Below are 16,593 nucleotides of genomic sequence, written 5' to 3' on the forward strand. Positions count from 1 at the left end.
ATTTGTTTTAGACAAGCAGTTTAAATTTTTGCTCAAAACCAAGCCAATCCAAATTTTTAAAATACCTCAATTGCAAAACATGTATTGATTAATTAAAAGTAAAATAAATCAGAGTTTTCCCTGATGATAGGATGGTGACTGTTCCTTTAGGCTAAACCAGAATGAAGCAACTGTCTCTCTAAAAACCTTATGATACTTTTATTTTTCTGGGTTTATCCCTGCTTTGAAACAGTTCCTTGATAACCTTTTTTATTTATTACTATCCCTGGACTTTGGGGACAGATTGGGAAGAGACATAAGGTTAACAAAGACTGGTTAATCACCTAAAAACAAAAGCTAGGGTTTGGTCAGATAATCCTAAGGACTAGCCTGATATAATTTTACTTTGTCAGATAGGTTGTCCATACAATTACATTTGCTTTTTCTATGGAGCTATTATGAATAACATTTCTGTACCTTTAAGAATTGGGTATAAGTGAAAAGATAAGTTTTAGATGAACAAAATTATCTCTGTGCTCTTCGCTAGTATTTGGCATGTGGTATTCAAGGGGATCATCTCATCGCTCATTTGGTTAGGCTCATTGTGGAAATGGAGTTGAAAGGGTTTTTTCAAGAACTGTTGAGTTGAAAAAAATTGGTATACAGAGTGCTGAAGGTAGAAGAGATAAATGTGAGGCCATTCAATGAAATACTTAGCTTTCTCAAGAAGGGCACTTTGTCCTGAGCCCATCTTTTCATTAACTCTTCACGTATTAGAGTTTTCCATTGTTTTGGCCCTACTTCTTTTCTCTCTATTTAAGCAAGCTCATCTCTCACAGTTTGGCTCTACCTACCACATTTCTACGGCTCTCAAATCTAGACTTCTAGGCCAGAGATTACTCTAGAGTTCTAGATACCTATTTTCAGCAGTCTTCTTTCTATATATTTCTCTGCTAGAATCTATATCCTAGATGTCTTAAAATTCAAGAGTCCCAAGCGAAACTTAAATTTCTCATTTTCTCATCTTTATTCGTGGTTCCTCTTCCACTCCTTATCCCCTAAAATCTAGCCACCTTCCTATGACACAAAAACTGTCTGCCCACACCTAATTGCTCCAAGCTAAAAAAAAATTCCAGCCATCCTTGGTATTTTCTTTGTTATAGGTGAGTCCCTTTTCCTTTACCATCCCTCTGATTTCTCATAGATTCTCTGTGCTTTGACTATAAAAACTATTTCATTTTTCCTTGCTTAATGCCTGTGACCGAGCATTTTGCAGTGTCCTCCCCCCTTGCTTGCTTAGGTAATATTTTTTTTAAAGAGTTTTCTTTCCTTCTCATCAACCTCCATTCACACCACACAGGCATGCCCAAGAGAAGCCCACATTTGAGGGTTATATTAAGTTCCATAAAAGCCTTTGAAACTAAATGATGAAAGAAAAAAGCCCAGTGAGAGTAGCTTGCTTCAGGACACAGCAAATCTAAGGTGAGGCCAAGCTGCAACATATATGTGCTAATTCCATATCTAGTGATCTTTTCACTGATGGACATTGTCTGACTTCTCTTCTTCCAACCAGTGTTCATTGAGCATTGGACATTGTGCAGAGGAGACAGATGAGAATTTCTCATTTTTTATAAAAACGTCAGAAAGAAAAAAGTCTGAAAGATAAATGTTACTGAGATTTGGCTACATAGGAAATTAGAGGCAAAATTTGTTTAGCATGTATGCCCTATTGCCTCTAAAGGAATTTGGATTACCTAGATGTATGAATTAGATACTAGGCAGCAAGAAGATATGGCAAGTTTAGTTTCAGACTGAAAATTAATGAAATTAAGAACAATTTCCCTAATTACTTGTTTTGAGTTTAGTTGAAATGATGGCATTATCCATATCCATTTAGATACTGAGGACTGCTTCGGGAAAAGTCACTTTTGCCATTAGGTATGGGAAATGGCTTTGGAGGTGATCTAGTACAGCTACCTAATGTAACTGGAGAATTGAGGTCCTAGAGGCAACGTAGTAAATGATATATATATGACTCAAAAGTCCAACTATACAATTATCTAGGAGATAGATGTAGCTATTACAACACAACCTATGATAGATAAGTGGTTAGAGCTGTAAGGGTAGTGTGGGCCATGACTTCCTCTAGTGCTTCTGGAAGGATAGGAAAACTAACCTTTACTGAAAAGAAAATATTTGAGCTGAAAGCTATGAAAGAAAGGTAGAATATCCACAGAAGTATTTAGAGAATAAGAAACCGTATGAGCAAAGAGTGAGAATAAACTACACAGTCTCAAGGAGTGTAGGATATTCGGTTTAAAAGTTGAGCAAGCATTTGGAATGGGAGGAAGTAATATAAATGCTGCCCTTAGAAATAACTTAGTAAGCTAGTTCTAATTTTTTTTCCTTTGACCCATTTTTATGTCATTGCTAAAGAATCCTGAATTACTTTTAGAAATGTTAGGTGGATTTATCTATATAAAAAGGTTGTTTTTATAATAGGCCCACTTCTGGGTGAAGTTAATTCAAGGCTGCTTGTTTGTGTTTCATTTCCCTTGACACTCTTTTCTATCTTGTTCTTTCTCCAGTTTGGTTCATTTTCATACACTTAACACCATGAAAATTTCCTTAGTGATGAAAGTGCTGTTATTTCTTCATAGTCAAAAGGAAGGAATGCTATTGTTAACCTTTTAAAAGAGAATTGATCTTTTCTACAAAATGACTGTTAAACATAGCCCCTTCCTTGGAAGACTTTTTCTTAACACAGCTGAAGTAACTTGAACTCTTCTGTGTTTTTAATGTCCTCATTTCATATTAAGAATTTTTATTGAGTTTTTCTCTTTTCTATTTCAATTTTCCATCTTTCTATGAAAGATGGTCCATCAAGTCAGTACTGAAAAGTATAGATCTTTTGCTAGGTTAAGGTGTATTTTAATTGTTAATTCTGATGTTTTTAGAAGTTGGTTAACCATTAGTTTCTAGCAGACTAAAAGAATGGTTCTAGAATATCTAGAATGAATATATGGAATTATATCCACTTTATTCCCTTTCAGTAAAATCACATTATTTTCGTAAGGTACTCTGAGCTAGACATCAGTTGGCAACATTTGAAATCCTTTCTAATCTCTCTCCGCTTTTTTAGTCTTAGGTGCTAGTATACATCTCAGTCTAGATAATTGTCAATCATATACTCTTTTCCCAATCCCCAGGGAGTAAAGTAACCAGGACCATAGTGTCAACTTTTTAATTTGGGCCAAAGCTCCTTGATACATATTCTTCACTTCTCAGTAATCAGTTATGCTATCATCAAATTACCTAGCTGCTGTGTAAATAGTACAATGCAGTTTCTTTTAGGAGAGCCTGCTCTAAATGTTAAGTACACCAACTTTAGGGAAAATGCCACTCTCCTCCTACCCCTTTCTCACACCCTTTTTTATTTCAGTCCTGACTCAAAGGAAAAAAATAACTTTTTCATCCTGTCAAACCTTACCTAATGTTAGTCTAATAAAAAATAACTAGTGCATAAGCTCTTCTGCTTTAAGTGGATATCATTTTTTACATACAAGTATTTAACTTCAAATAATAGAATATTAAACTTTCTTAGTTTATGTGGAATATTGGATTGTAATGGTAAAATTGTTGTACATATTTCACTTTTGTATTATTCTCTAGCTTTTCAAGACTAAATTTTTACATCTGCCATCTTGAGTGTTTTAATAGAATTTTAGTTTGGCTGGTTTTTTAAATTGTTTCCTCAGTGACTCTATAGGAAAAAAACTATCAGAATTTTACTTGCCTAATACTAGATAGAGATACCTCCCCCAAGATATCCTCACTTGGAAATGTAAAGAGATCTAGAAAAAGAAGGTAAAGCTAATATTAATCTTATCTATACCTTCTCTGGAAAACATTTTTAATGTAACATTTTTATTGTATAAAGTTATATAGCCTGTTATATATCAAATGTTAATCACACTTTTGTTTTTTTCTTTCCAGAATCATTTTGAACAGAAGTAACTATAATAGAAGTTATAAAAATTGTTTTCTATCATATTTTTAAGTGATTATAATTCACCCTAAGCCAAAGAAATAAATTTTACAAATCACAAGTATCCTTTATATTGTTATTTTGAATGTTAAAGTACCTATCTTCTAGAATGAAGTAGTTCCTAAGGAACATGGAGTTGTTGCCTCCTCTTCGCTCCTCTCTCTCTTTTCTGTCTCCTGTCTTTCATTTGTTCATCCCCTGAGTTCACACTGTACAGGAAATAACTTAATAACTTTCGTGAGTCATTTTCTTTTTTGGAATGTGGTAGTTCTTTTGTTTTTTAACTTCAGTATTCTCCAAAGTGCAATGAAAGTATTCTTCTATCTCTGTCCCCCATCTGCCTGCCTTCCCAGACAGATAACCACTTTCTTAGTTTGTATGTGTGTATTCTTCCGGTTTCTTTATCCATATGCAAGCAAATGCTGTATTTATTATATCTGTGTCCCCCTCACACTAGTGATAATATACATACATCTGCACCTTTTACTTTTAAAGGTCTCTAAGATACATTGTTCTGATCTCAATACACAGAAAAACATCTTTGTGTGGGGTCTTTTTTTATAAATAGGTAGTATTCAATTGCATAGATGGCTATACCATGATTTAGTTGATCAGTTCCCTGTTGATTATTCAACTTTGTTTTAAACAGTGCTATAATGAGTAGCCTTGTATAAATATATTATTTCCCTTGTATGTAAAAATATAGGATAAATTCCCACATGTAGGATTGCTGACTCAGAGTATAAATAAGAGTGAGTGAGCATGTATGTGTGTGTGTGCGCGCACGCATGTAAAACTGTGATATAACCGGGCAGCCCAGGTGGCTCAGCGGTTTAGCGCCGCCTTCAGTCCCGGGCGTGATCCTGGAAACCCGGGATCAAGTCCCGTGTCAGGCTCCCTGCATAGAGCCTGCTTCTCCCTCTGCCTGTGTCTCTGCCTGTCTCTGTGTGTCTCTTATTGATAAATAAATAAATAAAATCTTTAAAAAAAAACTGATATAACCAAATTGCTTTGTATAAGGATTATACCAGTATACAATTTAAATAACCATTCTATAAGAAGGCCCATTTCCCACAGCCTCACTAACAGTGTATTAAATTTTAATACGCTTGCCAGTCTGTTTAGGGAAATGGTATTACATTATAATCTGTATTTTTATTATGAATGAGATCTTGAGTTTTTTTTCATGTCTTGTGAATATTCTATGTGAAATCTACCCATTTTTCAAATTGGGAGTCTAGTCTTAATAGATTTAATAGATTTCTAGAAGTACTTTATATTTTAGTGAAATTATTAAAGGAGTTTTTTATTTTTCTATATTTTGAGGCATCTAGTTAGGCTTCTTCGAAGTATTTTACAGAAATTCTTCTTAAAAGGACTTTTCAAAAGGCCATTGGTACAGATGATATGGTTGACTCTGGACAAAAGGGGTCTGAGGTAGGAGAGGGACTCTCCTTGTACACCTGTACTTTTATGTATACTCTTTGGATGTACTTTTTACCATGTGTATGTATCTTTTTTAGCTTTTATTTTGAAATAATTATTGATTCATAAGAAGTTGCAAAAAAAAGAAAAAAGTATAGTGAGGTCTCACGTACTCCTTCATACAGTCCTGTGTGTCCTGTCTCCTGCCCCCCTCCTGCAATGGTAACATCTTACATGCTTATATCATAAGGTCCAAAGCCAGGAAATTGACATTGGTGTAATCCGCAGTATGTATGCTTTTTCACTTTTTAAATACTCATTTCTGGCCAGGATTTTGACCTTAAACTAATTACCTGAATGTAAACGATGCTAAGGACATAATTGGTTTCTGTAGATGCTAAAAACAAATCTCAATCTTTATGTATATTTTTAACTTTTTCATTGTTCCTTGGTTAAAAGCTTTTTTTTTTTTTTTTTTTGCACCACTGGAACACTGGTTACTTGAGAAAATAATAATACTCAGTTTTGTGAGTCGCCATTTTACCTACTTGCTTATTAGCATGAATAATAGTTTTTATCATTCACAAAAATCACTTATTTTGTGTTAATAAAAAATCTTCATGGGGCTTTTTGTAAATTTAATCATGAAATTAAACAGAGTTTGTTTTTACATAGAGATCTTATGATCAGTAATTAGAATACATAAAGTTTTTAGTTTTTAGGTTAAGTTACTCTTAACTTTGATAGTTTTATTGCTAAGCATAGAAGTTTGCATTTGGCCATAGAATAAGTTTGCCTGAATTATATCTATTTTGGCTTTTTTTTTTTTTAGAAGGACTGTTATTTGCTCTTAAGTGTTAAACTGTAAATATTTTAAAATTCTTCTTAGAGAAGAGTGATGTATTTTTTTCTGTTTATCTTTCATAGGCTTGCTGAACTGTGCATTCATTAGGTTTATTTTTTTGCATCAGTGACTTAATATGTTTATTTCTAAAAAACAAAAATATATATTTCTTAGAAAAAAGGCCAGTTGGGCACCTGGGATCGTTCAGTCCATTGAGTGTCCAACTTTTGATTTTGGCTCAGGTCATGATCTGAGGGTTGTGGGATCAAGACCAGTGTCAGGCTGTGTGCTGAGCACAGAGTCTATTTGAGAGTCTGTCTCTCCCTCTTTCCCTGCCCTTGTCGTCATCATCTCCAACCGCCCCCCCCCCAAAAAAAAATGAGTAAGTAAATCTTTTAAAAAGAAAGAAAGAAAAGGAAAGATTTTGGCCAAATGTTACCAGGTTAGAATTAATCCAGTATAGTAGTAGTTATATTATTTTACAGTTTTTTGGAAAGGGGTAGGAGGATGAAGATTCTAGATTATTTACTAGAAACAATACATGATTCCTGAAGACTGGCCTTAAAGAACGATGATCACTTTTTTTTTTTTTTTGTGGAAAGATTGTAGCTTCTACTTGTGAGTTTATGAAGAATCATTTTTACCTTGTTTGGATAAGGGGTCTTGAACATAAACATATCAGACTTGCCAGCTCAAGCAAAGAAGTTCTTGTTATAAAAGATTTGATTTTATAATTTGGGGAATTCCTGTAGTGGAGTTTTAATTGTGATTGTGATTCAAACACAAAGTTAGAAGGGTCTTTAAGCAGAAGAGGGTAATTTTTTAAATGATACTCTGCATATAGATACATATAATTTTAAGATATCTTCAGCTTTCTAACAAACCAAAAGAACAGTTTAGTTCTTAGCAAATAGGTAAACTATGCTAGCTGTCTGAAGATGACAGCGCCTTTTCTAAGAAGTTACCTCCCTTGTTCTCAGAGTTCAGCCTCTTCTAGGAATGTGCTAGCTAAGATAAATGGCATATTATGCACATAATTTAATCTTTGAATCCATGCTATAGTTTCACAAATGACATTTGGTACATAGTAAAGCACTCTCCATGATACGCATAAGTCTGCATTTCTCTTAGGTTGTTATAGACAGTTGCTTATTCCCCTCACACAGTGTTACTGTTGAGGTAGAAAAAGCATGTGTTTTAACATTAAGTCTAGGTTTCAGTTCTTTCTGTAGCATTATGTTTTTGAGTAAGTTACTTGGCCTCAGTTTCCTCAACTGTAAGATGAGATTGTTTCTCAACCCTGTAGTAAGGACTCACTAAAGTAATATGTGCCTGCAAAAGTGGTCAGTCATTCAAGTGTTTTCCTCTACCTTGTTGCTTTGTTAATTAGCATTTGTGTTGAGGGGAGAACAGAAAGAAAAAGTAATCAAAATGTAAGAGAAGAAATTTGCTCTATTTTTATTTTAAACAAGTAGCCATTGATGTCTCTGCCCACATTAATGAAGATAAAAAAGTTGATTTCTCATAAAAAGAGTTTTTTTTTAATAGAGAGATCAGGTTAACCTAACCCTTCACCTTCATGGATTTTAATTTTTGAATAGAGACTGGAGATGATTTGTACAATCATCTTCCTGAGTGAGAGCATGAATGAAATGGTTAACCCTTTAAGAAAGATGAAAATGTAGGGAATTTTTGAAGCCAGAAGTTCATATCCAGCCTCAGTGAGGTTGCGAGTGATCTATTGTGGTAAGAGGAAGGAGATCTGGGAAGAAAAGCTAGGTGTGGAGAGCCAGTTGAGATGAATTTTAAAATGAATAACATTGAAAGCCAAGCTATCATGCTGTACCTTTGATTCATTGGGTTTTATTTTTCCTGTGAATGTGATTTTAATTTATTTAAACACTAAATTCAGGGACACCTGGCTGGCTCAGTCAATGGTGTGTGTGACTCTTGAACTCAGGGTTGTGAGTTTTTAAGCCCTACTACGTTGGGTATAGAGATTACTTTAAAAAAATAAAATCTTTAAAAAAAATTCATCATATAAAAGGTAATATAGCCATGCTTAGTGTCTTTTCTCCCCACAGTTGTATATATCTGTCAATTTCCTCCATACCCACAATTTTTAATTCATCTAGTAAATAATAATCATTGTATGTTTTTATTCTAAAAGAGTGACCCATATCAAACCAATATTTCCTTTTAAAAATTATCCTTTGTCTTTGTATAGCACTTACAGCTTACCAGAATAGTTCAAAGTCTTAGGAACTTAAGTTCAGAAACTAGTTAACCATCAAGTTATAGTGTGATGAATGCAATAGTAAAAGAGAAAACAAGGCATATTACTTAAACATTAGATCAAGAAAGCAAATAAAGGAAAATTTTTTATTCCACTTCAGTTGATCTCATTTTTAAGAGTGAGTGAAGCCCAAACCACTATGTTGGCTTTGAACACAACAGAAACCAACTTGTTACTACCCTCATTGAAATAATATTCTTAAACTATGTTCAGGTATGTTCTTGAAATATAATACTCTTATTTGCTTATTTAAGACAACCATATTGATATCTTTATTATAAATTGGCTTCTCAACCTTTAGTTTCTATCAGTTACCTGGAAGTTATTAAGCTACATTTCCTGGGTCCTACCTCAAGAGTATGTAATGCAGTAGGTCTGGGGTGGACCCAAATGTTTACATTCCTAAGTTCCCAGGTGATAACTGATAACTGTTGGTCCAGTGACCATACTTTAAGAACTATGAACTTATTCAAACTCAAAATATTTTAATGGTGGGCACCCTGGGTGGCTCAGCGATTTAGCGCCTGCCTTCAGCCCAGGGCCCGATCCTGGAGACCCAGGATCGAGTCCCACATCAGACTCCCTGCATGGAGTCTGCTTCTCCGTATGCCTGTGTCTCTGCCTCTCTCTCTCTCTCTCATGAATAAATAAATTAAAAAATAAAAAAATATATTCTAATGGCTTTCTAATATAAACCAGTAATTGTTTCAAATCTAATTGCTGTCATATTGACTCTTTGACTCTTTCAGACTCTTTCAGTATGCATTTGAACTTTTCCAGTGCCAAGCACTGTGTTCACTTCTTCACAGAGGTGAAGATAAGGAACCTCTCTCAAGGAACTCAGTCTGATAGAGTTAACAGTGGTAGTATTATTTAAGCTCCTTTATCCTTACAGGAGTTTTATGTATTGAAGTATATAATCCTCATTTTAGATTAAAAACCTGGGATCTAGAAACGTCAAATAATTTTTTTCCAGAATTCACACAGTGACTGTATAAAGGAGCTGGAATTTGTTATTCTGCTTTCCTGGTTATGCAGTATAAAAAGTTTGTGAAGATTAGGGAACCACAGAAAAGATGGACTAACTGGTTCTACCTTAGGAAGCCATAAGGCATTACAGAACACCTGGCACTGAAGCATCTTAAGGAACAAGTACAAGACAGCCAGATGATGAATTGGAAACCATGAGCATTTGCAGCAGAGGGAGCAGTTCTGCAAAGCCATGGAAACTTAAGAGAACCTATGTTTCACAGATTATAAAGAGTTACACAAGACATAACACAATAGGCCAGATGAAGTGTGAGAAGAAAGGAGACCCTAGAAGACAGGGGTCAAAGTCATGAAGGGTAAGAAGTTTTATATTCCAGGTTAAGGTTTTAAAATAGAATTAGGTTTTGTTTTGTTTTTATTCTTCTAACTTTCATCTTTGTAAGCCATTGGTTCTCAAAGTATGGTCTATCAGGTAGCACAATCAGCATCACCTGGAAAGGTGTAGAAATGCAAATTCCTGGGCCCCACCCCAGACCTTCTAAATCAGAAACGAGGTGAAATCCAGCAATCTGTTTTAGAATTACCTCTAGATGACTGGTGCATGCTAAAATTTGAGAACCACTGCCATAGGTTATATAGAATTCTTTAAAAAATAGCCTTCAAATAGCCAGATATCACTGTAGTAATAGTAATTGTATCTGACTGATTTAATTAAGTGCAGTGCCTAACAAAATTGAGTTGTTACTACTTTGTAAGGGGCACATCTTCAGTATGATCCATTTATACTTTGCAAACATAGCCCTTCATTGCTGTGAAGGAGGTCTTAGTTAGTAGAATTAGAGTTTAATATATCAGCAAGAATAAGATGCTAATTATTGTTCCTTAGCCTAAGGGAATGGTTTGGAAACTTACTAATATTACTCTAATCATCAAAAAAAAAAAAAAGCAATAAATCCTTTTTAAGGGTTAGGGACTTAATTTTTCGTTTCATTTTGGTCGCTTGTTAGTATTTAAGGTGTTCTGTTTAAAACAGATGTGTTAAAAGAATGTATTTACATCAAGAAACAACTAAAACGAATTTACCTTTTCCTTGACATAGAAATAAAAAATGTAGAGTATAATCTAGGATGGTCAGACAAACTCTGATCTAAATGCCTAGTACTGTCTTTTCTGCAAATTGTAGCCAATATTTGGTGAACATATCCACGTGGTGTCTGAACTGAACTTTATACCAAAACCTTATGGTTTATATGATTGTTCTATATTATAGTTACATGTAGCCATACTTTGTTTTGCACTGCTTTCTACAAGCATTTAAAGCCTAATGTATATAAGTATTTGTTAACAATCTATATATCCTTTCTAGTTATTAGGTATGCAAAACCCGTTTTCATCTTAGAAATAGAAGCAAGAAATGAAGGCGTATGCTGTAATTAATATGATTAATGCTCAGATAAACAAGCTTAGTGTCTTCCGTGTATTGATTCAAGGATCTAGAAATAGGAAGTCCACTGAGGTACTGACAAAGAACTCTTCATTTTACACATGAAAAAATATGTCCAGGGAAGTTAAATACTTGATTTGCTGATGGTCACACAGGGAGTGAGTAGCAGAACCAGGATTATAACTAAATCTACTTGGATTACAATATCAAAGGCACCACTACATAAGACGAAATATTCCTGTGCCTCAATCTGATATCAGTCTGAGAGCCCATATCATCTAAAATAGAATAGTCTTCAAATACATTAGCATCTAAATTTTCTTAGATAGAATATACTTTATGAAGAGTATTTTGCAAAATTTTGTATCAAAATTGTTTAAAGACCTTTTTTGTATTGATAAAGTATTTTTTGTCTTTACAAGAAAATTTAGTAACTGTTCTTCAAAATTTACAAAAATACCAAGAAAAGGATATAAATATGTACTATTCTTACTGTTTAAGAGGACAATTATTGAACCTTCCGTGTTCTCATACAACTGCTAGGGTGATAGTTGAACTTGGGATATACTTACTGCTAGACTACTTCCAAATATTTCCAGGAAAAACTGGGCTAAACCACATACCATTCATTGTAGGTGATTTTTGCCGGCTAGTAAGCTACAATTAAAGTATGTAGATTTGCCAGAATGTTGGGATCCTATTAACCCACCTGCAAATATCATTTGCCCAAAGGCTCTTTATAAGCTGGTTCTAGAAATTTTTAAACGAGAAGTGATATCTATAGAAGGAAAGCCTTCATCTGAATTTTAATGCAATAAGTGACCACTAGAATTTCCACATGAAAGTCAATTAGAATATATAATTTGTAAATGAAGTTTAAGAGATGTGGAGAGTGTGGAGAGATACATTCAAAATGTATCTTTTTAAAAGTTCATGGAGTTAAGAACTCCTGAATAGAACTGGGAGTTGGCTTTTAAAGTAGCATATATATGTCATGGGAATTTAGAAATGTTGGAACTATGAAGCATTTTTAAAAGTCCTCTATTTACTGAGATCTCTCACTTTCAAAATGAGAGCTTTGGGTACTGAGATTATGAGAACAGACTTAATAAGCTATTTTAAGTTACTATTTTTGGCTTTATGTAAAACATGTTTTTAATTATTTTAAGAGTTGGAAAGCAGGTTACATTTTTTAGAATAATTTAATGAAATATTCTAATTTTTTCCAGTGCATCTGGGGGAGGTGGTGTTGTAGCCATTGACAACAAAATAGAACAAGCAATGGTAAGTAAAAGTTTATAGTTCTCTCTTTCATAGGTTGTTGGTTGTAAGAAGCAGTTGGTTTTTATCAATTCTAAGAAAACACCAAATTTCTTTAAACCAAGGTAACCAAAGTATATTTTTTGATAATCACATTTAGTTGAACATGCTAGAACACTGAGGACTTTTAATCTAGAAATACCAGTGGAGTTAATATTTCCCCCCATTTGAACATCTCACATTTCATGCATTACCATTGATGTCAGGGCCATTTTGAGGGGCATACATAATCAGAATGCATTATGTGCCTTCAGATATTTCAGCATCAAAAATAGTTGATAGACAAAACAGCATTAAAATGAAAACTTCAGCTGGAAACCTTTGTCATGCATTTATAAATGCTGTTTTTAGTCAGTTCTAATAAATAGACCTTGTGGAATCTGTTTCTGATTTCTATTACTATCAATTTTTTTGTTCCCTTAAAGATACTTTGTTCATATTGTATAAAATATTTTGATTGAAGCTTATTAAAACTATAGACTATAAATAAGGACCATTAGTCTCAAACTATTTTTCTATAAAGGTTTTAGAGTTGGAAATAGTAGGTCACTTTATCTCTTAAAGAAGTGCTATAACTAGTTTAATATCCTTTGTTCTCTTGGTCTAGCCTCTAAGCATGTGATTTTAAACTTTTTTTTTTAATTCTAAGCTTGTAATTGACAATTTAAGGAGCCTAGTATTTTTGGAAATCACTCCAAACTTTGAAAAGAAATCCTGGGCTTGCTGCCTAGTTGGAAACTGGATTTTTTTTCCACCCTTATCTCCTTTAAGGCCAGTCAAGATACAGTAGAAACATTAAAAGCAAGAGCACAAAAACTTAATATAAAAATGCCTCATGTTTATAAGGCACCAAGTAGGCCAGAACCAAATAGCAACACCTTTCCCTTTCACCGTTTTTGACATTGCTAATTTTGTTTTTCACAGGATCTGGTGAAAAGCCATTTGATGTATGCAGTAAGAGAAGAAGTGGAAGTTCTAAAGGAACAAATAAAAGAATTAGTTGAAAGAAACTCTTTACTTGAACGAGAAAATGCACTGTTAAAATCTCTTTCAAACAATGATCAATTATCCCAACTCCCAGCCCAACAGGCCAATACTGGTAGCACTTCTCAACAGCAAGCAGTGATAGCACAGCCTCCGCAGCCAACGCAACCTCCACAGCAGCCGAATGTCTCCTCAGCATAAAGCTTTCTTGCCTCATTAAGAAAAAAAAAAACTGAAAGCAATCTATCCTTGTGTGCCACTGGTATTCTTTCCACTTTATACGAAAGCAAGTAGCCATGCTTCGGTTGTGTGTTTGGCCTTTTCAGTATTAGACAATCATTCTACAGGAGCTTTTCCTCCCTTTGAGATGTCATGCAGCGCTGTTGATGTCCAGTTTTATGTCATCAGTACACAAGGAGAATAATAGATGGGGTTTATTAAAGCAAGCAAAGTCTGCATTTTACCTGGTGCGCATGAGTGGGGTCTTTTAAGAGCTTTGGTGGCTCTCCCGTTTTTCCTATTACCCATGGATTTACCCTGAGCCTTCCTATCACATAAATAACAGTTCATCTAAAGAGCCACTTTTCTTTCAATATCAGTAACATTTGCCTATGTAAGTTTTCATTTATTTGTGTTTTATTTATTACAGGGCTGCTATTTTCATAATGTACATGAACAATGTCACAGAACTTTTTTAATTTTTTTTTGAATAATTATAAGTATCAGTAAAGGATTTGAAAGACAGGATTGCATTTAATAGATAAAACGTTTAGGCAATAATTGAACAAAAGAATCCTGGCATATTTCTAACACTAATGGCAATTTACCTTCGGTATTTATTTTCAGTAGTAAAGACCCAGCTTGAATGTAAATTTTGTATAGTGTAAGTATGAAGAACATAGTGCAACTGTACAGGTAGTCACCAGTTATTGTGATATAATAAATAATTGGGCTATTTTGATGAAGAAAACTGTTCATTTGTTTCTACTTTCTAATAGAGAAATTGCCACGATTCCTCTGCTTTTTGACATTTCGTATGACTTTCTTTTTTCGGGTGGGAATAAAAAGCTGTGAAATTGTTCAACCTACTTTGTAACCAAAGAAGCAAAGCTGTGTAATGGAGTTTTTTTTATAATGCACATTCTTTATGTATTTTTATTTAGTGTTTTCTCGGTCACAATTTTCTTTGCTGTCTAGCATGATCTGCATGATCTATAATCTTTGAACCACTTTCGTACCTCATGTTTTTATCCAGCACTCTTATTGTAATATGTACTAGTCTGTGAACAATGTCAAATAAAAAAGAACGAACAGGTAGTATGTTGGAGCTGAGCTAGTGTACTCTACACTAGTTGTTAAAAAAAAAAAATGAAGTGAGCCATCTTTTGTTCATTTAAAATGGTGTTTTGAATTTCGTATGCAGAAAACGTTTTGTTACATTGCAGATTTTAATGTATTTAATAAATGCAACATGCAGATTAAGTGCAGTGTATACTGAGTATTTAAATTAAAATGTACATTTCATAAATACAGTTTCAAGAGAAAGCATCATTTTGTGTATACTAACACATTAAGTGTATGTCAGAAATTGATGTATAAATATATATTTTAACACATTTTCTGAAATTAAACTGCAGTTTTGTTGAAATATTTGGCTCTATATGTGTTCAAAATTTAATTTGATTAGATTTGTATTTTCACAGTTCAAGATATTCGTTAAATGAAAACCTGTGTTATTAATGAGTTAATAATAGTTCTTACATTTTCAAAGTAAAATAATTTAAAGAATGCAAGAATGGTGAGCAATATTTGTACTCAAGACTCATATTATGTCAGTGACATTTAAGTAAATCCTTGTCTACCAAAACTTTTACTTGAATTCAGAAAGGTGCCTGTAGAAAATTAACATGCTTTGTGTCTATAGCCAGCTAGCTAATCAGGAGTTAATGAGAACCAATAGTTAGCTCTCCGTATTGTTAAAAGAGGATAAATAAGTGTTCTTTATTTAAAATTAAAACTCCATCAGATTTAGCCACAAACTAAATGCATAAAGTTGGGGTATATGTGGGATCACCCAGATATCTTCTATTCCAGTTGTGCTAGAAGATATATTGTTGAATATAAACAAAATTTTAATCTTAATGATAACATTAGAAATAACCAAGGAACTAATGTCGTGTGCTTGAAGAAAGAAGCTATCCTGTAGATGTGGAGTAAGATTTTAAGTAATCACCCACAGATGAGTTAGAAAATGAAATTTCTGTGTTGGAATGTTAACCAGAAGGCTCACCGAATGTGCCCCTCAAAGTGCAGAGTGTGATATTTAATACAGGCAAAGAAAAACTAGTATTGGGATTTTTGTGAAAAAATAAAGTTTGGTTCTTGGGATAAAAAAAAAACACTTTATAAATACAGAAGTAATTACAAAGGAAATGATAGGTTAATTTTAAATGGTAATTAAAAGCAATTATTACTACATTTTTTAAAAACCACCACGATAGAAAATATGGGTAATTCACAGAAGAAATAAATGACAGTTTATAAAGTTTCAGCCCCTAGTAACGGAAAAAAATGCAAATTAACATTTAACAAATTGTCATTTGTCTTTTAAATAGCAGGACCTAATGGAGAAAGGCAAACTCCTCTGTAATTCTAGAAAGTTAACTTGACAATATGTATCAAGAGCCTTAAATATTAATAAACTTTTCAGTTTAATAGTATAAGAAGATAACTCATGGTGCAGTGTTCAAAAATGACAGTAGTGCTCGTCCTTTGCTCTCCCATTCCCCGGCCCTTTCCCTTTGGATCTCCCTCCTCAGTATCTACCCCTGAAAACAGCTGTGAAAGGAAGCTTCTTTTCAGAATCAGATACATTGTATTTGGAAACCGCATCAGATTATTTCCCCAAGTGATTACTTTGTTAGACGTCAGGAGATTTAAGGTCTCTTGCTCTCCATAATTCAAATATTTATTAAGATGCTAATTTTGGGCCACAGTCTTCTAGGAATGCCATCTATAATTTTCTCAATGCAATGCCCATAGACCAAGGTGCCGCATAAGTTTTCTGTTGGTTACTTTGGCCAACCAGAAAATGCTAGGCGAAAATTTTTCTGATAATGGCAACGTGTCTGCAGTACAAATCTAATTTTCCCCAGAAATTTATTTTAGGTAGTTGATGATGTGATTTTACAGCCTGCTACACCCCACCCACCCACCCCCGAAAAGTGTTAACGAAGTATTAAGTATGCAGTTACTTTAACTCA

General features: G+C 33.8%; 1 protein-coding gene across 4 annotated transcripts in view; it reads left to right on the forward strand.

The window, feature by feature from the left end:
* The window catches only part of TSC22D2 (TSC22 domain family member 2), a 48,112-nt gene extending 33,134 nt beyond the window's left edge, over positions 1-14,978 (forward strand). For 2 of the 4 annotated variants that reach the window (XM_055321654.1, XM_055321655.1), the window contains 2 exons: positions 12,256-12,310; positions 13,271-14,978. In XM_055321654.1, coding sequence (XP_055177629.1) covers positions 12,256-12,310; positions 13,271-13,531 — 316 coding nt within the window. In that variant the 3' untranslated portion in view covers positions 13,532-14,978. The remainder of the gene's footprint in view (positions 1-12,255; positions 12,311-13,270) is intronic. The other 2 variants (XR_008663957.1, XM_055321656.1) reach the window with 2 other exon arrangements.
* The last annotated feature ends 1,615 nt before the right edge of the window (positions 14,979-16,593 follow it).

The sequence above is a fragment of the Nyctereutes procyonoides genome, unplaced genomic scaffold (assembly GCF_905146905.1).
Source record: "Nyctereutes procyonoides isolate TBG_1078 unplaced genomic scaffold, NYPRO_anot_genome, whole genome shotgun sequence".
Taxonomy (NCBI): domain Eukaryota; kingdom Metazoa; phylum Chordata; class Mammalia; order Carnivora; family Canidae; genus Nyctereutes; species Nyctereutes procyonoides.